Source organism: Orcinus orca, chromosome 2, assembly GCF_937001465.1.
Source record: "Orcinus orca chromosome 2, mOrcOrc1.1, whole genome shotgun sequence".
Lineage (NCBI taxonomy): Eukaryota > Metazoa > Chordata > Mammalia > Artiodactyla > Delphinidae > Orcinus > Orcinus orca.
Window position 1 is genome coordinate 62,135,700 of NC_064560.1, and position 25,169 is coordinate 62,160,868.

The 25,169-nt window shown below is 39.0% G+C and overlaps 1 protein-coding gene across 3 annotated transcripts in view; it reads left to right on the forward strand.

Moving 5' to 3' along the window:
- Window positions 1–25,169, forward strand: part of AP3S2 (adaptor related protein complex 3 subunit sigma 2) — a 61,158-nt gene that overhangs the window by 9,712 nt on the left and 26,277 nt on the right. For all 3 annotated transcript variants that reach the window (XM_049705811.1, XM_049705810.1, XM_004278260.4), the window contains one exon: window positions 21,565–21,636. In XM_049705811.1, coding sequence (XP_049561768.1) covers window positions 21,565–21,636 — 72 coding nt within the window. The remainder of the gene's footprint in view (window positions 1–21,564; window positions 21,637–25,169) is intronic.

The following is a 25,169-nucleotide window of genomic DNA, read 5'->3' on the forward strand; positions in this document are numbered from 1 at the left end:
TATTTTATTATTTTCTTTTAAATTTTATTTATTTATTTTTATACAGCAGGTTCTTTTTTTAAATTTTTTATTATTTTAATTTTTTTTTTGCGGTACGCGAGCCTCTCACTGCTGTGGCCTCTCCCACTGCGGAGCACAGGCTCCGGACGTGCAGGCTCAGCGGCCATGGCTCACGGGCCCAGCCGCTTCGCGGCATGTGGGATCTTCCCAGACCGGGGCATGAACCCGTGTCCCCTGCATCGGCAGGCAGACTCTCAACCACTGCGCCACCAGGGAAGCCCTACAGCAGGTTCTTATTAGTTATCTATTTTGTACACATTAGTGTACGTATGTCAATCCCAATCTCCCAATTCATCCCCCCCTCTTTCCCTCCTTAGTGTCCATACGTTTGTTCTCTACATCTGTGTCTCTGTTTCTGCCTTGCAAACCAGTACATTTGTACCATTTTTCTAGATTCCACATATATGCGTTAATATATGATATTTGTTTTTCTCTTTCTGACTTACTTCACTCTGTATGACAGTCTCTAGGTCCATCCACATCTCTACAAGTGACCGAACTTTGTTCCTTTTTATGGCTGAGTAACATTCCATTGTATATATGTACCACATATTCTTTATCCATTCGTCTGTCAATGGGCATTTAGGTTGCTTCCATGACCTGGCTATTGAAAATAGTGCTGCAGTGAACATTGGGGTGCATGTGTCTTTTTGAATTATGGTTTTCTCTGGGTACATGCCCAGCAGTGGGATTGCTGGCTCATATGGTAATTCTGTTTTTAGTTTTTTAAGGAGCCTCCATTCTGTTCTCCATAGTGGCTATATAAGGTTACATTCCCACCAGCAGTGCAAGAGGGTTCCCTTTTCTCCACACCCTCTCCAGCATTTTTTTGTAGATTTTCTTTCTTTCTTTTTTTTTAAATTAATTAATTAATTTTTGGCTGTGTTGGGTCTTCATTGCTGTGCATGGACTTTCTCTAGTTGCAGCGAGCGGGGGCTTGGTTGCGGTGCGCAGGTTTCTCACAGCAGTGGCTTCTCTTGTTGTGGAGCATGTGCTCTAGGTGCAAGGGCTTCAGTAGTTGTGGCATGCAGGCTCCGTAGTTGTGGCTCACAGGCTCCAGAGCGCATGCTCAGCAGTTGTGGCTCATGGACCTAGTTGCTCTGTGGCATGTGGGATCTTCCCGGACCAGGGCTTGAACCCGTGTCCCCTGCATTGGCAGGAGGACTCTTAACCACTGCGCCACCAGGGCAGTCTCATTGTTTGTAGATTTTCTGATGATGTCCATTCTAACCAGTGTGAGGTGATACCTCATTGTAGTTTTGATTTGCATTTCTCTAATAATTAGTGATGCTGAGCAGCTTTTCATGTGCCTCTTGGCTCTCTGTATGTCTTCTTTGGAGAAACGTCTGTTTAGGTCTTCGACCCATTTTCTGGTTGGGTTGTTTTTTTTTTTAATATTGAGCTGCATGAGCTGTTTATATATTTTGGAGATTAATCCTTTGTCCATTGATTCATTTGCAAATGTTTTCTCCCATTCTGAGGGTTGTCCTTTTATCTTGTTTATAGTTTCCTTTGCTGTGCAAAAGTTTTTAAGTTTCATTAGGTCCCATTTATTTATTTTTGTTTTTAATACCATTACTCTAGGAGGTGGGTCAAAAAAAGATCTTGCTATGATTTATGTCAAAGAGTGTTCTTCCTATGTTTTCCTCTAAGAGTTTTATAGTGTTCAGTCTTACATTTAGTTCTTTAATCCGTTTTGAGTTTATTTATTTATTTATTTATTGCTGTATGCGGGCCTCTCACTGTTGTGGCCTCTCTCGTTGCGGAGCACAGGCTTCGGACGCGCAGGCTCAGCAGCCATGGCTCACGGGCCCAGCCGCTCCGCGGCATGTGGGATCTTCCCGGACCAGGGCACGAACCTGTGTCCCCTGCATCAGCAGGCGGACTGTCAACCACTGTACCATCAGGGAAGCCCCTTTGAGTTTATTTTTGTGTGTGGTGTTGGGGAGTGTTCTAATTTCATTCTTTTTCATGTAGCTGCCCAATTTTCCCAGGACCATTTATTGAAGAGACTGTCTTTTCTCCATTGTATATCCTTGCCTCCTTTGTCATAGATTAGTTGACCATAGGTGCGTGGGTTTATCTCTGGGCTTTCTGTCCTGGTCCATTGATCTATATTTCTGTTTTTGTGCCAGTACCATATTGTCTTTATTACTGTAGCTTTGTAATATAGTCTGTAGTCAGGGAGTCTTATTCCTTCAGCTCCTTTTTTTTCCCTCAAGATTGATTTGGCTATTCGGAGTCTTTTGTGTCTCCATACAGATTTTAAGATTTTTTTTGTTCTGGTTCTGTAAAAAATGCCATAGGTAGTTTGGTAGGGATTGCATTGAATCTGTAGATTGCTTTGTGTAGTATACTCATTTTCAGAGTATTGATTCTTCCAATCCAATAACGTGGTATATCTCTCCATCTGTTTGTGTCATCTTTGATTTCTTTCATCGGTGTCTTACAGTTTTCTGAGTAGTTCTTTTACCTCCTTAGGTAGGTTTATTCCTAGGTATTTTATTCTTTTTGCTGCAATGGTGAATGGGATTGTTTCCTTAATTTCTTTCTGATCTTTCATTGTTAGTGTATAGGAATGCAAGAGATTTCTGTGCATTTATTTTGTATCCTGCAACTTTACCAAATTCATTGATTAGCTCTAGTAGTTTTCTGGTGGCATCTTTAGGATTCTGTATGTAATAGTATCATGTATTCTGCAAACAGTGACAGTTTTACTTCTTCTTTTCCAATTTGTATTCCTTTTATTTCTTTTTCTTCTCTGATTGCCATGGCTAGGACTGTGAAGACTATGTTGAATAATAGTGGCGAGAGTGGACATCCTTGTCTTATTCCTGATCTTAGACAAAATGCTTTCAGTTTTTCACCATTGAGAATGATGTTTGCTGTGGGTTTGTCGTATATGGCCTTTATTATGTTGAGGTAGGTTCCCTCTGTGCTCACTTTCTGGAGAGTTTTTATCATAAATGGGTGTTGAATTTTGTCAAAGCTTTTTCTGCATCTGTTGAGATGATCATATGGTTTTTATTCTTCAATTTGTTAATATGGTGTATCACATTGATTGATTTGTGTATTTTGAAGAATCCTTGCATCCCTGGGATAAATCCCACTTGCATGGTGTATGATCCTTTTAATGTGTTGTTGGATTCTGTTTGCTAGTATTTTGTCGAGGATTTTTGCATCTATATTCATCAGTGATATTGGCCTGTAATTTTCTTTCTTTGTGACATCTTTGTCTGGTTTTTGTATCAGGGTGATGGTGGCCTCGTAGAATGAGTTTGGGAGTGTTCCTTCCTCTGCAATTTTTTGGAAGAGTTTGAGAAGGATGGGTGTTAGCTCTTCTCTAAATGTTTGATAGAATTCACCTGTTAGGCCATCTGGTCCTGGACTTTTGTTTGTTTTCTTTGATTTCTTCAGTGATCTCTTGGTTATTTAGTAACGTATTGTTTAGCCTTCATGTGTTTGTGTTTTTTACATTTTTTTCCCTGTAATTTATTTCTAATCTCATAGCATTGTGGTCAGAAAAGATGCTTGATATGATTTCAGTTTTCTTAAATTTACCGAGCCTTGATTTGTGACCCAAGCTGTTATCTATCCTGGAGAATGTTCTGTGTGCACTTGAGAAGAAAGTGTAATCTGCTGTTTTCGGATGGAATGTCCTATAAATATCAATTAAATCTGTCTGGTCTATTGTATCATTTAAAGCTTGTGTTTCCTTATTAATTTTCTGTCTGGATGATCTGTCCATTGGTGTAAGTGAGGTGTTAACATCCCCCACTATTATTGTGTTACTGTTGATTTCCTTTTATATAGCTGTTAGCATTTGCCTTATGTATTGAGGTGCTCCTTTGTTGGGTGCATATATATTTATAATTGTTATATCTTCTTCTTGGATTGATCCCTTGATCATTATGTAGTGTTCTTCCTTGTCTCTTGTAACATTCTTTATTTTAAAGTCTATTTTATCTGATATGAGCATTGTTACTCCAGCTTTCTTTTGATTTCCATTTGCATGGGAAATCTTTTTCTATCCCCTCACTTTCAGTCTGTATGTGTCCCTAGGTCTGAAGTGGGTCTCTTGTAGACAACATATACATGGGTCTTGTTTTTGTATCCACTCAGTGAGCCTGTGTCTTTTGGTTCGAGTATTTAATCCATTCACATTTAAGGTAGTTATTGATATGTATTTTCCTATTACCATTTTCTTAATTGTTTTGGGTTTGTTTTTGTAGCTCCTTTTCTTCTCCTGTGTTTCCCACAAGAAGGTCCTTCAGCATTTGTTGTAGAGCTGGTTTGGTGGTGCTGAATTCTCTTAGGTTTTGCTTGTCTTTAAAGCTTTTGATTTCTCCGTCAAATCTGAATGAGATCCTTGCTGGGTAGAGTAATCTTGGTTGTAGGTTCTTCCCTTTCATCACTTTAAATATATTGTGCCACTCCCTTCTGGCTTGTAGAGTTTCTTCTGAGAAATCAGCTGTTAACCTTATGGGAGTTCCCTTGTATGTTATTTGTCGTTCTTCCCTTGTTGCTTTTAATAATTATTCTTTGTCTTTAACTTTTGTCAGTTTGATTACTATGTGTCTTGGTGTGTTTCTCCTTGGGTTTATCCTGCCTGGGACTCTCTGTGCTTCCTGGAGTTGGGTAGCTATTTCCTTTCCCATGTTAGGGAAGTTTTAGGGAAGTTTTCAAATGTAATCTCTTCAAATATTTTCTTGGGTCCTGTCTCTCTTCTCCTTCTGGGACCCCTATAATGTGAATGTTGGTGCATTTAATGTTGTCCCAGAGGTCTCTTAGGCTGTCTTCATTTCCTTTCATTTTTTTTTCTTTATTCTGTTCCATAGCAGTGAATTCCACCATTCTGTCTTCCAGGTCACTTATCCATTTTTCTGTCACAGTTATTCTGCTATTGATTCCTTCTAGTGTATTTTTCATTTCAGTTATTGTATTGTTCATCTCTGTTTGTTCTTTAATTCTTCTAGGTGTTTATTCTTTAATTCTTCTAGGTCTTTGTTAAATATTTCATGCTTTTTCTCAATCTTTGCCTCCATTCTTTTTCTGAGGTCCTGGATCATCTTTACTGTCATTATTCTGAATTCTTTTTCTGGAAGGTTGCCTATCTCCACTTCATTTATTGTTTTTCTGGGGTTTTATCTTATTCTTTCATCTGGTACATAGTCCTCTGCTTTTTCATTTTGTCTGTCTTTCTCTGCATGTGGTTTTCGTCCCACATGCTGCAGGATTGTAGTTCTTGCTTCTGCTGTCTCCCCTCTCTTAAGTTTTATTTATTTATTTACACCCATTCACGTTCAGAAAATGACTTAAAATGGTTAGTTTTAAATTTTCATATAGTATATTCACTTATATAAAAATATAAATAAATACTAGAAACATCCAAAAAAGATTCATCTCTAAGATAATTTTAAATGCTTTTTTTTTTGGCTGCATTGGGTCTTTGTTGCTGCCTGTGGGCTTTCTCTAGTTGCAGTGAGTGGGGGCTACTCTTATGAGTGGGCTTCTCATTGCAGTGGCTTCTTTTGTTGCAGAGCACGGGCTCTAGGCATGCAGGCTTCAGTAGTTGCAGTGCGCGGGCTTTAGTATTTGCAGCACGCAGGCTCAGTAGTTGCGGCACGCAGGCCCTAGAGTGCATGGGCTTCAGTAGTTGTGGCACGTGGGCTCAGTAGTTGTGGCGTGTGGGCTCTAGTGCTCAGGCTCAGTAGTTGTGGCGGATGGACTTAGTTGCTCCGCAGCATGTGGGATCTTCCCAGACCAGGGATCGAACCCGTGTCCCCTGCATTGGCAGGCGGATTCTTAACCACTGCACCACCAGGGAAGTCCCTTTAAATGCTTTCTTAACACCTGAGTTCGATTGGACATTGAGAGTCAATGTGGCATAACAGAAAGAGCTCAAGATCTAGAATCAGAAAACCTGGGTTTGAATCATGGATCCACCATCTGATATAGAACTACTAGGTTGTAAAAATGGAACAGACTTACAGGTACAGAGAACAAATGGGTGGTTGCCAGAGGGAAGGGGGGATGGAGGTGGAGGGCAAAAAAGGTGAAGGGGATTAAGAGGTACAAACCTCCAGTTATAAAATAAATGAGCCACAAAGATATAATATACGGCTTAAGGAATATAGTCAATAATATTTTAATAACTGTTTTGAAAGAGATGGTTGCTAGACTTACCTTGGTGATTGTATGATAATGTATGCAAATGTCAAATCACTATGTAGTATATCTGAAACTAACATAATGTTGTATGTCAACTGTATTTCAACTAAAAAAACCCGAAATACTAGGTTGTAGAATTCAGTTGTGACAATGTACTTTATATTATTATACACTGTAGAATGTTATAGGAATGTGCATATAATAAGTGTATTAGAAAATAAAGGTAAAATATATAGTGGTAATTTTAAAATTGAGATGCAGTTATTAGAGGAGATGCACTTCAAGACAAAAGAGAAATGCATATTAACAAGACAAAACGAGAAGTGTAACTTTATAATGTCGTGGACATTTATTAAATACTTAGCATGCACTGGATTTGGGAAGATAGATAAAGAAAAGGTAAAAATAATAGGAACTAAGAGTTTTCATCATTGAAAAGACAATAAAATCAGTAAATAGTTATCCTAATATAAAGAGGATAAAAGTCAGAAGTACAAAACATTAAAATGTTTTAGCGGATGATATACATAGTTATAATGCCAATATATTTGAAATAGCTGACCTCAAAAAATAAATATCCAAAGACACTGAATCCAATATCAGGATGAAATAAGAAAGGTAAAATGAAAAACTGACTCCCTAATAGACTCAGTAGATTTTAGTACAGTAAGACCTCTATTATGTAAGTTATTTTTTAGACTCAGACTAAAAAATCATACTGCTTAAATGTATTTTATGGAGTAAATTGGTTATGATCCAAAAGCTTCTCACAAAGAAAATGTGAGTCAGATACTGCATTTAAAAAAAAAATTTATTTTATTTTTGGCTGCATTGGGTTTTCGTTGCTGTGCGCAGGCTTTCTCTAGTTGCGAAGAGCGGGGGCTACTCCTTGTTGCTGTGTGCAGGCTTCTCATTGCAGTGGCTTCTCTTGCTGCGGAGCACAGGCTCTAGGTGCGCGGGCTTCGGTAGTTGCGGCACGTGGGCTCAGTAGTTGTGGCTCGCGGGCTGGAGCACAGGCTCAGTAGTTGTGGTGCACAGGCTTAGTTACTCTGCAGCATGTGGGATCTTCCTGGACCAGGGATTGAATCTGTGTACCCTGCATTGGCAGGCAGATTCTTAACCACTGCACCACCAGGGAAGTCCCTGATATTGCATATTTTTATTGGACAGAATTATTAAATAAAATCTTAGTGAATAATCAGTTGAACCAAGGAGTCATGAGACCTGGCTCTTGTTTTGGACTCTCCTGTTAGCAAGCAGCATGGTCTTAAATCATTTAAGTTTTGTTGGCGTTAGGGTTTTTGTTTTATGTTTTGGCTCTGTGTGTGTGTGTGTGTGTGTGTGTGTGTGTGTGTGTGTTTATTTTTATTTATAAGTATACTAGGTGTTCTTTCTAGCTCTAAAATTCTTTCTCAGGAATACTGCATACTAGAAGAATTATTTATTATGTCCAAATAATCTTTATTCCAAGGATACAAGTCAGTTTAACAATGACATATTCTTAGAGTCTCTATTACAACAGTAAGAAAAATATAACTAATATAATTTCATCAGTACGTGCGGAGAGAAATGATTACCCAAATTATGTTTCTGAAATACTCTTAAATTGGAATAGGAAGCATTTTTACTTGATTATTTAGTGCATGTTTTCTTTATTCAGTATAAACTATTTATTGTTGAAGAAATAATACACTTATGTGGTTCAAAATTCAAAAGGAATACCAAGAGTATACAGTGGAAAACATCTTTCTTCTCTTCTCCCCCAGTCACCCAGAAACAGCCAATTTTAGTTTTAAAACCAAGAGCCAGAGCCAGTGTTATCTCAGGGGAGAAATCTACAGGCATTTATGAAAACAAAGTGTCTCTTACTGTTATTCTAATTTGAGCAAACATTTGTAATGAGTGATTAAAAAAGAAATGAAGAAGTAACATAGTAAAGGAGGAGAGAGGTAAGTTATTATTGTAAGAGAGCCTGATTATGTACCTAGTAAACCTTAAAAAACAGGGAGGGGAGATTGTGGCAAGTAATGAATGATACGAGCAACATGGCAGAATATGAGATCAGTTCGTCAAAATTGAATTTCCTATTTTTTGTGAAAACAGCTAGGAAATTCAAAATTAAAGAAATTTCACTTACAGTAGTGACAAAGGATATTTAGTGTTTAGAAATTAACTTAGTATGGAATACTTGATATTGATTCCAATAAAATTATAAAATCTTTATTTATTTATTTATTTGGCTGCATTGGGTCTTAGTTGCAGCACGTGGGATCTTTAGTTGGTGCATGTGGGATCTAGTTTCCTGACCAGTCATCGAACCCAGGCCCCCTGCATTGGGAGCATGGAGTCTTAGCCACTGGACCACCAGCGAAGTCCCTACAATTGTAAAATTTTAAAGGAAAAACATAAAGGAATACTTGAAATCAGTGGAGCTATAAGCCCCTTATTGGGAAGAGTTGAGCAAAGATGACAGTAGTAATCAATAGATTAAATGGGGAACCAAGTATAAATCCAGAAGATCTTTTTTTAAAAAAATTTTTTTTTGGCCATGCCACATGGCATGCGGGATCTTAGTTCCCCAACCAGGGATCCAACGCGTGCCCCCTCCAGTGGAAGCATGGAGTCTCAACCACTGGACTGCCAGGGAAGTCCCAATCCAGGAGATTGTATAGAACTTGGTAAAGAGAAAGTTTATGAGGAAAAGTGAATGGCCAAGAAACGCAGAAGTATGTTCTGAGGGAAGAAGGGCAGTAATGAGTGACTGGCTTCACTAGGCTTCAGAATATATAATGGTTGCAGATGAAATTATTATCTACCTAGAAATTCCAAAACAATCAACTGGAAAACAATTAGAATGAGCAATATAGTTCAGTAAGGGACTGGATACAAGTTTAATGTATAAAAACTAATAGCTTTCCCTTAGCAATAATAAGTTAGAAAATATAATATTTAAAAGGGGCCCATTCACAGTAGGAAAACCTTCCTTAAGATACCCAAGAATAAATGTAAAAAATGTGTAAGATCTATATGAAGAAAACTTTAAAATTCTACTGAAAATATGATAAAAGAGCAAAATAAATGAATAAAACATACGCTTTGCCTGTGGAAAAAACTTTTAAAACTGTCAGTACAGTTGACCCTTGAACAACACAGGGGTTAGAAGTGCTGACCCACCATGCTGTCGAAAATCCCTATATAATTTACGGTAGGCCCTCCTGTATACCCAGTTCCTCCGTGTACACGGTTCCTCCATATCCGTGGTTCTGCGTCTTCAGATTCAACCAACTGGGGATTGTATAGTACTATATAGTGTTTACTATTGAAAAAAATCTGAGTGTAAGTGGACCCGCACTGTTCAAACCTGTGTTGGTCAAGTGTCAACTGTACTTCCAGCTTATAAATTACTGAAAACCCAATCAGAATCCCAATAAGATTATTGCTGTTTTTTAAATAATTTTTATTGTGAAACGTATATACAAAAACTACGGAAAACATGCCTATGCAGTTTGAGGAATGCCAATAAAATGAAACTCTCACCCAGATTAAGAAATAGTACATTGCTAGTACCTCAAAGCCCCCGTATGTCCCTCCTCAGTTCCGTCCCCCTTGTTCATTGCATCCTTCTTCAGACTTTTTAAAGACTTTATTTATTTATTTTCCTTCTTTTCTTTTTCTTTTTTTTTGGCTGTGTTGGGTCTTCATTGCGGCTCACGGACTTCTCTCTAGTTGTGGTGTGTGGGTTTTCTCTCTCTAGTTGTGGCGTGTGGGCTCCAGAGTGAGTGGGCTTTGTAGTTTTTGCAGCACGTGGGTTCTCTCGTTGAGGCACTCGAACTCAGTAGTTGTGGCACATGGGTTTGGTTGCCCCATAGCATGTGGGATCTTAGTTCCCAACCAGGGATCGAACCTGCATCCCTTGCATTGCAAGGTGGATTCTTTACCACTGGACTACCAGGGAAGTCCCTTTCTTCAGACTTTTAAGTTGATCATTGCTTTGCTTTTCTTTATAGTTTTATCATGTGATGTATATTCCCTAAATGATACTTTGTTAGTTTGGAAAAACTGAGTGTAAGTAGTTGTGTAAGGAAAGGATAATTTGCCACTACTAGATGAAAGCTCCCGCAAGAAGATAAGCTGAACAGTGTCACCATCTGACTTCAGTATCCCTGAGGGTTTACAAGAGGCCTTTCTGAGGAAGTCTGAGGGCAAGCTCATGTGAGTGATTCTGGGGAAACTTAGAGCTCACTGTAGTTGGGACATTAGCCTCTGGCTGTCTTGGAGGAACATGGACAGGAGGAATGGACCACTGTGCATTTTCTGCTTCTCACCTTTTCATAACCTCTGTATTTCAAGAGTAAATCAAAGCAGAACATTTCAATGGGGGATGGGTAAAATGAGTATTCTCAGCTGATCCAGGTGGCAGAGCAGTAGAACAGATACTAGATGGTTTGTTTCCATTTTCCTTTTTTTTTATTAGTTTGATTGTTTTCATTTTCCTTTTTTTTAATTAACCCAAATATAACTGCTGTAAGTCTTTATGCAAACTGTTGTGTCTCTTCACACCCCAATGAAATTCCTGGGTCAAGGGATTAATATTACTAATTATAATTCATGTTGCTAGATAGATATTCGGGAAGGTTATATTAATTTTAATGCTTCCTGAAGTATATGAGTTTATGTTTCTTCCTAACTCCAGCATTGAAATACGTCATTTTTAATTTCTACTCGGAGGTGAGTGGTACCTCAGAAATGTCTGAATTTTTATTTTTATTAATCATGCCAACTTTTCCCATGTGTGAATTTATTATTTATTATTATTATTTTTTTTGCGGTACACGGGCCTCTCACTGTTGTGGGCTCTTCCGTTGCGGAGCACAGGTTCCAGACGCGCAGGCTCAGCAGCCATGGCTCACGGGCCTAGCCACTCCGCGGCATGTGGCATCTTCCTGGACCGGGGCACGAACCCGTGTCCCCTGCATCGGCAGGCAGACTCTCAACCACTGCGCCACCAGGGAAGCCCCCATGTGTGAATTTACAATGTTCTTTTTCATGTAAACCTTTTGTAATATAATTGAAACATTTGTCCAGTTAAGTCTAGTTCCTGGTTTATAATATTATATTTCATCTATTGTAAGATACACATTTTTTCACACTTTAATAACTAACATGAGGATGTATATTACAGTAGATGACATCTTACAATTGACAGCATTTTTTTCTTTGTTAATACAAAAATAATGGTTTGTCTTATAGTCAATGAAAAAGTAATTCTTTGTATATTTTTGTTTATTTTAAAACTAACTTTTTTCTAAACGATTCTATTAAATGTGAATAATCCATTTATACCTCCCCTTGTTGAAGAAACCTTAATGTATAATATGTTAAGTTTAGAGTAAAATCCAAACTCCCTATCACAACCTGCAAGGCCCGACATGGTCTGGCTCCTTTGTCTCTCTCTGTCCGATCTCACCATATACACTGTCACCTTCACTGTAGCCATTCCAGCCTTCTTTCTGCTCCTCAGGTCCAAGTACATTTTTGCTTCAGGGCCTTTGCACCTGTTCTATCCACGGGAGTGATTTTTCCCAGGTGTTTCCCTCTTCAGCTCTTCAAAAGACTGGCTTCTTCATTCATGACTCAGCTCAAATGTTAATCCTCAGAGAGACTTTCTTGACACTCTGTTTGAAGTAACCCCCATCACATCATCCTATTTACTTCCTTCAGAGCATGTGTGACAATGGAAAAGATCTTGTTTATCTGCCTCATTCTTCCCACACCCAGAACATAACCCAGACAAGAATGTGACTTGCTGACTGAGGTATCCCCAGAGTACACCCGTGTATGCCTAGTGCACAGTAATCACTCGCTATTTAGTGTTTACTCTTCACTTTGTTGCACTGAGTTATGTTTCTCTTTCTGTGTTAATTTTGCACTGTTTTACTTGTGGTTAATATAGGTTCATATCCCAGTAAGACCGGTTATTCCCCTTGGGTGCGGTTCTTTTTCAGAATATTCTCCAATAGTTATAACCATTTATTCATCCTTACACATTTTTGAATAATTTGTAAAGGTCCCAAAAGTCCCTGTTGGATTTTAATTAGAAGTGAATTTAAAGTAGCATTTCCTTGCATTTATTCATTCCTTTCAAATCTTACATTACAGTTTTGTTTTGTTTTGTTTTTCAAAAAAGGTCCTAATATCCCATGGTTTATTCTGGAGTTTTAGGATATTAAGCTTTTTTTTTTTTGCGGTACGCAGGCCTCTCACTGTTGTGGCCTCTCCCGTTGTGGAGCACAGGCTCCGGACGCGCAGGCTCAGCGGCCATGGCTCACGGGCCCAGCCACTCAGCGGCATGTGGGATCCTCCCGGACCGGGGCACGAACCCATGTCTCCGGCATCAGCAGGTGGACTCCCAACCACTGTGCCACCAGGGAAGCCCAGGATATTAAGCTTTTATTCATCATTATATTCACAAATATTTCTTTACCATTATACAGCCGTCCCTCTAATTCTTACTTTACGCTCTTCGTTATTTGCACTTCAGCATAGTTGAAACTATCCACTTTATGTTTATCTCCTCTACTTCTTCACTAGTCATAAGTTTATCTTCCAATTGGGACAAAATTCCAAATCATTTGTTTTCAATTAAAAAATGTTTTAATAAGTTTTTAGCACAAAGATTATTTAAATCTTTTTAACACACACAAGATTTATTTCAGTATATTCTGAGATATGGAACTGAGTTTCTTTTTCTCTGTATCATGTTCCAGTTTCTTCAAATTATTCAGTCTCCCATTGTTTTGCTACTTCTAGTTTAACTTAAATTTCTGTATAAATGTAGGCCCCTTTTTGGAATTTCAAGTACATTGTTTTGGGTTTTTTAAATTATACAAGTAGTACCTGGATATATTCTTTTTATTAAAAAAAGTAAGGTTTTTTTTTTTAAAACAGTTTTATTGGGATATAATTCACATACCATACAGTTTATCCATTTGAAGTGTGTAATTGAGTGGATTTTAGTATATTCACAGAGTTGTATAGCCATCATCACAACCAACTTTAGAACATTTTCATCACCCCAAAAAGAAACCTCTTACTCATTATAGTCACTTCCCATTTCCCTCCAACTGCCTCCTAACTCCAGCCCTAGGCAACCATTAATTTACTTCCTATATCTATAGTTTTGCCTATTATGGACATTTCATAAAAATAGATGTGTATAATATGTGGTCCTTCTGGACCACAGAAGGACCACAGAAGACTGGCTTCTTTAGCATAATAGTTTCAATATCCATCTATTGTTGTAGCATGTATCAGTATGCCATTCCTTTAGCATGTATCAGTATTCCATTCCTTTTTTTTTATTATTAATTTTTATTGGAGTATAGTTGACTTACAATGTTGTGTTAGTTTCTGCTGTACAGCAAAGTGAATCAGTTATACATATACATATTATCTACTCTTTAGATTCTTTTCCCATATAGGTCATTAAATATATTAAGTAAATATATTAAGTATAATGGAGAAGTCCTCCCCCTTAGCATTCATTCCCCTCTCATATACCACTCCTCTTTCTAGAGGTAGCCACTATTAAGCCTTTTAATGCATGTACACACACAGACAGACACACACATGTCACATACATTATTTAATTTTTAAGTAAAAAGTAATCTCACTACATACATAGTTCTGCAACTTGCTTTTTTAATCACTTAGAAGTCTTGGCGCTTTTTCCACTTCATATATGCTTTTTAGTGATGCATGATTTTCCACAATATTAATATATCATAGTTTTTTATTTATAATCTTTTATTCAGTACCTACCTGTGGGCATTCAGGTTTCTCCCAGTTTCTTCCTATTGCAAATTATTGTGCAATGATATCCTTGCACATGCATCTGTATGCACGTGTGTTAGTTTCTTTAGGATAGATTCCTAAAATTGGAATTGCTGCTTTAATTAAAGATGTGTGCTTTTTAAATTGTTAGATAGTGCCTAATTGCCTCTCCCCAAAGTCCTATTTCCCCATAACCTTACCAGCTTTAAATATTAAGGATATTTTCAAATGTTTGCCATCTTATGGGTGAAAAAACAGAAATTTGTTGTTTTCCCTAGCATGCTTGAATACTAGTGAGGCCACATATCTTTTACTGTTTACCAGTCATTTTGTATTTGAAAATGTCTGACCATAGCATTTGTCCACTTTTCTAATGGCTCATTTGTTTTTGTTCTTTTAAATCTATTTATTTATTTATTTTTTAATTTTTTGGCTGCATTGGGTCTTTGTTGCTGTGCGCGGCCTTTCTCTAGTTGCGGCGAGCAGGGGCTACTTTTCGTTGTGGTGTGTGGGCTTCCCATTGCGGTGGCTTCTCTTGTTGTGGAGCATGGGCTCCAGGCACGTGGGCTCAGTAATTGTGACGCACAGGCTCAGTAGTTGTGGCGCACGGGCTTAGTTGCTCCGTGGCATGTGGGATCTTCAGTTGTAGCGCATGGGCTCAGTTGTTCCATGGCATGTGGGATCTTCCCGGACCAGGGCTCAAACCAGTATCCCCTGCATTGGCAGGCAGATTCTTAACCACTGCACCACCAGGGAAGTCCGGCTCATTTGTTTTATTCATTTGTAAGCGTTTTTTTTTTCCTAACTTTATGGATACTAATCCTTTTCTGTTATATGTATTGCAGATATTTTCTCCTAGTCCATTTGTCTTTTAACTTTATATAGTTAGGTTTGCTTGTCTTTCTTCTTGTAGCTTGAAGGTATATAAAAATATTCTCCAGTATTGCCATTGCTTTTTTTTTCTTTTGAGAAAACCATTTTTATTATTATCGCCACCCAGCTTATTTGTGCTTGATTATGTAGCACATTGGCCAGATTGTCTAAAGAAATCTACATAACATTTCTTTCATGTTTCAAGAGATGAAAATAACTGTAAAAAGTTAACAAAGGTACACAAGACAGTGGATGCAAAAAAATCTGTGTGAGATTTTATCCCATGTGCAGCTTTTATATATTTGAAAAGTAGAATTCATGAGCTAAAAAATATTGTCCTATCAAGTTTGTTTTTTAAAATTTTATTTATTTTTGGCTGCGCGGGGTCTTTGTTGCTGCGCATGGGCTTTCTCTAGTTGTGGTGAGCAGGGACTACTCTTTGTTGCTGTGCGCGTGCTTCTCGTTGCGGAGCACGGGCTCTAGGTGTGCAGGATTCAGTAGTTGAAGCACGCAGGCTTGGTAGTTGTGGCATGTGGGCTCAGTAGTTGTGACATGTGGGTTCTAGGGCACGCGGGCTTCAGTAGTTGTGGTGCGCAGGCTCAGTAGTTGTGGCTTGCAGACGCTAGAGCACAGGCTCAGTAGCTGTGGTGCAAGGGCTTAGTTGCTCCATGGCATGTGGGATCTTCCCGGACCAGGGATCAAACCCATGTCCCTGGCATTGGCAGGTGGATTCTTAACCACTGCACCACCAGGGAAGTCCCCTCCTATCAAGTTTGATAGAAGTAGATTTAACCTGATTACAACACTAACACCAGTATCATTGACTTAATAGTTACAAAAAATGATGTTTTTCTTTTTTCCCCCAGCTTTATCAAGGTATAATTGATGTATAACACATAACATTGTGTAAAGTTAAGATGTATAGTGTATTGACTTGATATACTTATATATTGCAAAATGATTACCACCATATCAAGCTAACATCTTTTATCATGTCACAAAATTATCATTTCTTTTTTGTGGTAAAAATCATTTTTCAATATACTAAAGTCAGCATGACATCCATGCAAATTAGAATACTAGCTGTTTGGTGCACAAGGACCTGACTTCAGAACAAGAACTCTGTAAGTCCCATACATTTTTTTTTTTTTTTTTGGCCGCGCCTTGTAGCATGCGGGATCTTCGTTCCCCAACCAGGGATCAAACCCATGCCCACTACAGTGGAAGCATGGAGTCTTAACCACTGGACCACCAGGGAAGTCCCTCCCATACTTTAAATGTGTGATCTTTTTCAACCTGTATCCATTCCTCGCGTTGAAGAGTGAGACCCAATCCTACTCCTCTTTGTGTATGAGTTTATGATCTTTTCATACTGAGCATCTAGATTTCCACATAGTACTTCCTGTTGCTTCAGAGTCTTGTAACTTTCTTCATCAGCTGAACTATATCCAGTGTTTTCCTTTTTATTTCTGTTCAGCGAATTTCATTGGAGTCACAGCTGCTGTGTTATAATAGCTAAATGTGGCTATTCTGGTCTCTGCCAAAGGTTTAGCTTGTGGGGCTGCCCTTTGAGCCTCTGTAGCTACCTGAGGAGTTACTTGTGTTCTTGATGGCAACAGGGCAGCAACATTGAGAACAGAATCTCCAGTAGCTGCAGCTGTTTCTTCTTGTTTTTGTTTTTACACCATTTCCTTTTCTTCTAATTTGTCTGCCCTTTCCAACCTTGTAGGATCAAGACCTTTTCCATTCCTTGCTTCTAGTAAGGTGATGCCTTTTATGAGACTTAGATGTTGAATGACTTTTGCCTCTTGGTGACTTTCATTCTTTGTATTTGTGTCTGTTCTCACCATTTGCAGATGAATTTAGTTGCTCTTTTCCTTTGTGAGAAGAATGTTCTTTGTCATTTTATTCCCCAGATTTGTTTCTTAATTTAGTTTTAGATTCATGTCATGTTATTTTGCCATCTGAGTCTGTAGCACCTTCGTTTCAGTCCCTTCATGCATTAGCATGCTGTTTGCTTATTATGTTCTGGCTCCTGCGGTTTCTTCCTACATTATGTGACTTTTGTTTCCTTTCTCTTGACCTTGATTATGATCTTGAATAATGATGTTTTGAGAAAGCTTTAGGAGAAACAGATACATCTGACTGTTCATTTTGATCTCTATCTGGGGATGTCTTTTCTGGAGCTATTCCATCTTATTCTGGATCACTAGCCTACTGAGAACCCAATTGTTATGGACTAAATTGTGTCCCCCCAAAATTTGTATGTTGAAGCCTTTAACCCCCAATGTGACTGTATTTGGAGACGGGGCCTTTAAGGAAGTAAGTTAAACTAGGCCTAAGGGTGGGATTCTGATCTCATGCAGCTGGTGTTCTTATAATTATGAAGAGGAAGAGACACCAGAGATCTCTTTCTTTCCACATGCACAAACCAAGGAGAGGCCATTCAAGGACACAGGGAGAAGGCAGCTGTCTGCAAGCCAGGAGGAGAAACTGCTCCTGCCAAACCTTGATCTAGGACTTCTAACCTCCAACACTGTGAGAAAATGTCTGTTGTTTAAGCCACACAGACTTGGTTACTACCATGTGGTATTTTGTTGTGGCAGCCCAAGCAGACTAATAGACCAATCTTTTTTTTTTTTTTTTTTTTTTTTTTGCGGTACGCGGGCCTCTCACTGCTGTGGCCTCTCCTGTTGCGGAGCACAGGCTCTGGACGTACAGGCTCAGCGGCCATGGCTCATGGGCCCAGCCGCTCTGCGGCATGTGGGATCTTCCCGGACCGGGACACGAACCCGCGTCCCCTGCATCGGCAGGCAGACTCTCAACCACTGCGCCACCAGGGAAGCCCCTAATACACCAATCTTAATTTCATTAACCCTCTTTAATGAAAACAGCCCCTTGGCACAGTGCTGCTGAGAAATATGGGCTGCTTCTCCTCACGTGTCCTGGCGCTAGGTAGCATCTCCACTTGCTGCTTTGAACAGTGTCAGCTAACCAGAAGCATCCCACAGAATGACTAAATCATTTCCAAGAGAGACCCAGATGGCATAAAATGGATCTGCCATTGCTTTGTTAGTTTTTTTTACATTTAGCTCAATATCTTTAAGGTATTTATATATCTGTATTGAGATAGGTACAATATATATATATATTTTTTGTGGTACGCGGACCTCTCACTGTTGTGGCCTCTCCCGTTGTGGAGCACAGGCTCCGGACGCGCAGGCTCAGCGGCCATGGCTCATGGGCCCAGCCGCTCCGCGGCATGTGGGACCTTCCCGGACCGGGACACGAACCTGTGTCCCCTGCATCGGCAGGTGGGCTTTCAACCACTGCACCACCAGGGAAGCCCAGGTACAATATTTTTTACCCCAAAGGATAGCCATTTGTCCTGACACTATTTATTGTCTAGGTCATCTTTTTCCCATCAATTTTCCCATCTTTATCAAAAATTGTATTTTCTTGGCATGGGAGGCTCCATGCAAAATGAAGTGCCTCTACTCCCAGACCTACCAGGGCAGGGCAGAGGAGGGGACATCTGCAATAGAGGGAGAGGAGGAGGATTTGGTGGTGCCAACCATTGGAGGCTACATGAATGCTGGCACCCGGTATGGGAGCTACAGATATGGAGGCAACTTGGTGACAGCAGGCTATAGTGACTTTTTCACAGACTGCTACAGCTGTCGTGATTCTGGGTCTTCCTAGAGCATGTAAAAGTATTCCGTACAAAATCAACTTTCTACTTCAATTTTCTCAAACTTCAAAACCCAAAGTGTCTGTGCTGTGTCCCTGTGCTTCACTGGTTTTGTCAACTGTGACTTTTTGGTGTAACTTATCTGAAATTCATAGCCTGTAGAATTTAAGACAATGGCAGTTTTTAATCATGCCTTGTCTTTGAACTTGATCTATTGACATTCACAATAAGTGGAAAACAATTTTCAGAGAATGCATTTTTGTTCAGACTTGCACAGGATTCTAGAACCAGCGTTATTCAGCATTAAGGCAAAAGCCCACCTTTGCTTTTTATGGGAAGTATTACTTTATTTAAGAGACAGATGATGCATTTTAATCTACATCATTTTAATCTACATTACCTTAATTTACAGTAGGTTTTTTTAATGAACTTTGACCTTTTAACAAATTTCCAACTCGTGTTTATGCCTTTGATAGTAATTAAAATGATTTATCCCATCCAGAAAAAAAAAGTTTTCTTATAAACATGTATATGTTTCAGTATTTTATATTCTGTCCCACTGATCCATACTTTCATTTCTATCTTAGTATTACACTCCTTTAATTACCAAAGCTTTACAATGAATTTTGATACCTAGTAAGACCAGTCATTTCTTATTATCATTGTTTGTCCAAATGTTCTTGGTATTCTTTCACATTTTATTTTCTTAAGAATTTTAGACTTTGTCAGTTTCATGTTTTAAAAAGTCTTCTTGGGAGCTCCCACACTTCTAAGTTCATTTTCTTCCTTTAAAACTATAGAACATGAATTTTAAAAGAACATACATACCCACAAGGACAGAGAGAACAGGAGAGAAGACAGTAGCAAGGAATTGTTTGAAAGAAGGGAAGAGTATGAATGCCTGGTATTCACTTGGCTGGTCCAAGGAGGTCACACCCCAGGCCAGCAGTAGAGAAAGCTGACAGCCAACCTGCTACACACTGTGGAACCCTCAAAAGGCACAAAGCTAGCTGTACAGAGTCTCACTGTGGTGTGGGTGTGGAGTGGTCAAGGAAAGCTGAGAACCAGTTAGATCCCTAAGTCCTTTCTCCAATTCTAGACATAGTCGATGGTACAAGTCGGGGGGATTAAGTGAACATATGCCTTGTGAATGTTGTATACTAACTTTCCAACCCTTTTCCTGCCACTCAGCTCCCAAATTTCTGACAGCTAGTCTTTTACTCTTTAGGCAGGAGATTGTAAAATTCCTCTGGGAAATCTGACCAATCTAAGGAAAATGAAATTTAAAAGCCCAGGGCCGTGGTGGAGGGTAGGATTCCCAGCAAATAGCCATTATTACAGAGCTTCCAATCAGCCTTTAATTCTTATGAATAAAAAACAAGGATAATCAGACATCTGAGGAAAGGCTCTGACATGGAAAATGGAGACTAAAACCAACAGTAAAATTCAACTCATTTTAACAATAAAGTAAACAGCCCCCTATCTCTAAGCCACAGAGAAATAAAGGAAGACAAACAAAAATGGGCTCATAAACAGGAAACACAGAGCAGAATGATCTCTTAAAAATTAAAAACATGAGAGGAAAATGAGACAGAAAAGATAAGAAAATGGGAGGTCGAATACCCCAATATAAACAGCTCCAAAAAAAGAAAGATGAGGAATATGGAAGGGAGGAAATTCTCAACAAAATTATTTGATGAAATTTCCTCAAACTGAAGGGCTTGAGTTGCCGGATTCTAAGGGCTCACTGCCCAGTACAGTGACTGAAAACCCATATTTATGTATGTTATCCTTACAGTGGATTTTCAGTCATTGTTAAAAATGTATAGGGTTATAAATAATGCTATTATGAAATTATTATATGTGTTTTTTGGCATACATTTGTATGCATTTCTTTTGAGTATGTACCTAGGAGTAGAATTGCTGGATCATAGAGTATTAGTAAATAATGTCAAATAGTTTTCCAGAGTGGTTGGAAGTATAGTTTCCATTTATATCAATTTGTACCCAGTCAAAAACAAAAAACTCAAATGTCTATAGGAGAATGGATAAATAAATTCAAGAATGAAATACTATACAGCAGTCAATATGTACAAGATTTTATGACATGCAACAACATGGAAGAATTCACAAACATTGTGTTGAGTGAAAGAAGCCAAACGAAAAGAGTACATGATGTATGACGCCTTCTATGTAAATTCAAGGACAGGTAAAACTAAACTGTGATGGTAGGAGTCAGGATGGTGGTTACCTTTGGAGAGGATACGGTCTGAGGGGGCATGAAGGGGGCTTCTAGGGAACTGGTAGTGCTCCATTTCAATATTTGGATGGTGGTTACATGATATGCTCATTCTGAAAATTCATTAAGCTATACCCTTATAGCTTAATTATAAAGTATTTACAATATACAAATTATAAAGTGTTTACCCTTTAAACACTTTTCTGTTTAAATGTTATATTTAAAGTAAATTAAAATCGTAAGCACGTTAATTAAGTTGATTCATGGAAAAGTGTTTTGAAGTTAATGTTCATTGAAATTAGCAGGACAGAGCTATGTTAGCACCATGATAATGAAAAATGTTTTTACATGTATACGTGGAGGCTTGGGGAAAGGACATAGTATTATAAGTAGCTGTTACTTCGTTATTCTTTTATATCAGCTGGCATCTTACAAAGGGGGAAAGAAAGCCTCATGTGTCTGCTGGTTGTATTGCTATACTGAAAACAAGATTGTCCTGTCCTCAATTGTCCCCTTCAAATTGGGATAAGTAGGGTGATCAGCTAGTGCTGGGAGGTTTGCGGTGGGTTTTTTTTGAGGGGGGGGCGGGGGTTTGAGATTTATCATAAGGTAAATAGTATCTTGACTGCCCCCTTTACTTTCAGATGTGACATTTATGAAGATGTGACTTGTGTATCTATTTCTCCTTGTTTCCTAGGTTTTTGTGGAGACTCTGGATAAGTGTTTCGAAAATGTTTGTGAATTGGATTTGATCTTCCATATGGATAAGGTAACCTTCTCTCCCAAACCAGGGTTACTAGGAAACTAAGAACTTTGGACATCTCTAGCCATCTGTACACCTTCATGTTCTTTCTTTTGGTTTTTTTACTCTAGGGATAGTCCTAGAACCTAAGTTATTAAACTTAATAACATAAGTTTAATAGTTTTGGGAGTATTTTGCTGAGATTTGTTACCAGTTTTAACACACACAGGATAATTACTGGGCCTATATTATGGTTCATGTTTTCACAGACGGACTTCTTGGTTTAGGGCAATGATGGCTACCAGACCAATGGTGAGATAAATAGTTTTGGATTGATTTTGAAATGAGTTTCTCAGGCATAGTCCAGTGACAGTGAAGCTTTGAAATAAACATGTCATGGTTTTGAACTTAGCTAGTAAAATGTACCCTTTTCCTAAAGAGTAATATAGTGACTAAGACATCAGTAACATAGTTTGAGGTCAGGTGATACTCTGTAGGGAAGCCTGCCAGGCAGAACTGAAGTGGTCCAAAGTACACGTTTTCAGTTTTGTGTTGCTACCATAACTGTGACATGGCTTATGTCCTCATGTGCCAAATTAAATATGGGAGATAGCCAGCAAGGGGATAGGAGCTGCCACATTTATTTTATCCAGCTGGGCACATGCTGTACCCAGTGCTGTTCATTGGTGGAGGTTGGTGCATCTTAGGTTTGCTTGGTCCTGGTTTTTCTTCCACTGATTATTGTCAGTCACAATGATCCATGGCCCTTAGAGGGAGATAATGATGTTTAGGAGACTACTACCCATTGCTATGCCGTGATCCTTTGTTAATCTGTTTTCATCATGACGAGATAGGTTATTTTTAGATCCATCATTGCCATCTAGAGCACTTTCATTTTCCAGTAGGATCTTCAGTCTCAGTTAACTCTCCCAGGGTTCTCAGATAGCATTTTCTGGGCTAATGCAATGGGTGTTGGAATGGAGTACAGTTTTCTCTCTCAACATGTGGCTTGGCTGTGTGGCTCCCTGAGCAGCTTGGTGCAAGAGAATTACAGAACCCCATTCCTTTTATAGATACTTGACTTGGGGCTCCCTGATAGCCTCACAAGACTTCCGGGACTGACTGATACTTTTGAGGTGGTTACTCTCCCTTTTCATATGAAAGGACTTTAGAAACTTCAGAGACCTCTCAACCTCCTCTTTGCAGGCAATTAGAGTGGTTTTAGGCTTGTCAGTTGTTAAAGGTGCTGCTATCTGGTAATTTCTGTCAAGGAGAGCCATAGCTCTAGTTTCCTTCTGTACTAGTGGGGAAAAAAAGTTAAGACTTAAAGAGACTTGAGAATATGGAGGGAACAGAGGAATGCTTTCTATAGGCCCTATTATTATTTTAAAACAATTTTTTTAAAATTGTGAAATACAAGGTGTTAACCTTGGGGTTAACACCTGGTTTCAAAGTGGATTCCTTTGGGGATGCCACCTGTTGCTTACCAAGCCATTCTCAGCTCATGGATTAAGGGATAGGCTTTACTTGGGAATTCCCAAGCAAGAGAAGAGGAGGCACAGGTTTCCCATCCTCCCATTGTCACCATGGCAAGGTGTGTCAGGGCCTGTCTCTGGTAGAGTGGCTTCCCGCCCCCTTCTCCCAATGCCCTTTCTTTTTTTTTTTTTAAAGAAACTCTATATTCTTTTTTATTTAAAATTTTTTTTAATTTTTGGCTGCATCGGGTGTTCATTGCTGCACATGGTCTTTCTCCAGTTGAGGCGAGCAGGGGCTACTCTTCGTTACAGTGTGCGGGCCTCTCATCACGGTGGCCTCCCGTTGAGGAGCATGGGCTCCAGGCACGCGGGCTTCAGTAGTTGTGGCGCATGGGCTTAGTTGCTCTGTGGCACGTGGGATCCTCCCAGACCAGGGCTTGAACCCGTGTTCCCTGCATTGGCAGGCAGACTCCCAACCACTGCACCACCAGGGAAGCCCTGCCCTCTGTATTTATCAGACAACTGCAGGAGCAGACTTACCAGTGAGGAGATAGACAAACTGCCTGGATACTAGGTAGTCTGTTATTTGGGTGCCAGCTGTCTCTAGAAGTTGTCTCAGAATGCCAGATGCCTAACACCTGAAAACTTGGGGGCCTATAGGATGATACACCTGGAGGAGGCAGTTGCGGGTCCTATGGGAAGTTGAGCTTGGTCCTGTGCAATTTAGGGTCAATTTGTAAGTTACACATGCGCACATGCACACACACGCACACCTGTTGGGATTTTGATTGGAATTGCATTGAATCTATAAAACATTTCAGGAGAATTTACACTTTTACAATATCAAGTTTTATCCATGTTATGGTATAGCCATTTCTTCAGGTCTTCTTTGAGGTTTCTCAGTGAACTTTTACAATTTTTCCCATAGAGGTTTTACATATCTTTTATTAAATTTATTCCTAGATACCTGTTTTTTTATGTAATGATGTTTTAAATATTCATTTTTTGTTTATTGTTGCTATATAATATATCCATCACTTTATTTCTGCAAGTTGATGTTGAATTCAGAGATTGTGTTAAACACTTACTAATTCTGATATTTTATCTGTAAACATTTTGCCCATTTTTCAATCCTGTAGCTTTCTTTCTGTTTCTTGCTTTACTGACTAGGAACTCCAGTGTAATGCTGAATAGAAGTGGTGATGGTGGGCATCTCATTTTGTTCATAATTTCAAAGCGAAGTCTTCATCTTGTCAGTATTTGCTGTATATATAGTATTTGAAGTATAGCAAGTTTTTGGGTAAATATTCTTTATCAAGTTAAAGGAAGTTTCTTCTTTTTCTAGTTGTGAAGAGTTTTTAGTCATGAAAGGGTGTTAAAATGTATCAAAAGCTTTTTCTCCATCTCCTGGGGTAATCATGATTTTTTGCCTTATCATTCTAATATTGTTCTTTAAATATTTGTGAGGATACCTGCTAAAGCAGTAAAGTAATTCCAGTCCCAACTATTTTATTGCACGTGTCTTTTAAAGGAAATAAAAGGCCATAAAAATATTGTTCTTTCTCATATGTCTTATCTTCAGATGAGTTCTATGAAGTGTTTTGCTGCTGCTGCACATTTCTTTTACAGTTTATAAAACTGTTTATTTTTAGTTGCTCTATGACGTCAGGAAATTGCTGTCCATATCTCCTAAGGTTTTTGAAAAGTGATGATGCAAGGACCAAATCTCACTGTACTCGCCTGTAGAATGTCTAAAGGTGTCTTCCAACAGCGGACTTTCTTTCAGTGGGATTTCAAGCTTACCTTTGCCCTCATGTAGAGCAGTTGCTAATTCAGGCATATCTTCTATTGATAGTAGAAAATGGTCTTTTACTCATATAGGCAAAGGACCAGTCATAATACAGGAGGAATGTCACCTTGAACGCAGTCCTTCTTAATTAGTCTCCACCTTAAGTCAGGAATTCCCATCAGGCGGTTACACTCTGCGTTGGGTTGTCATGGATAGCTGCCCCATTCCCCTAAGCAGTTGTGGCTGGAGTAGCAGGCCTGTGTAAGGTCCAGAAATGACTCAATTCCTGCTGCCCT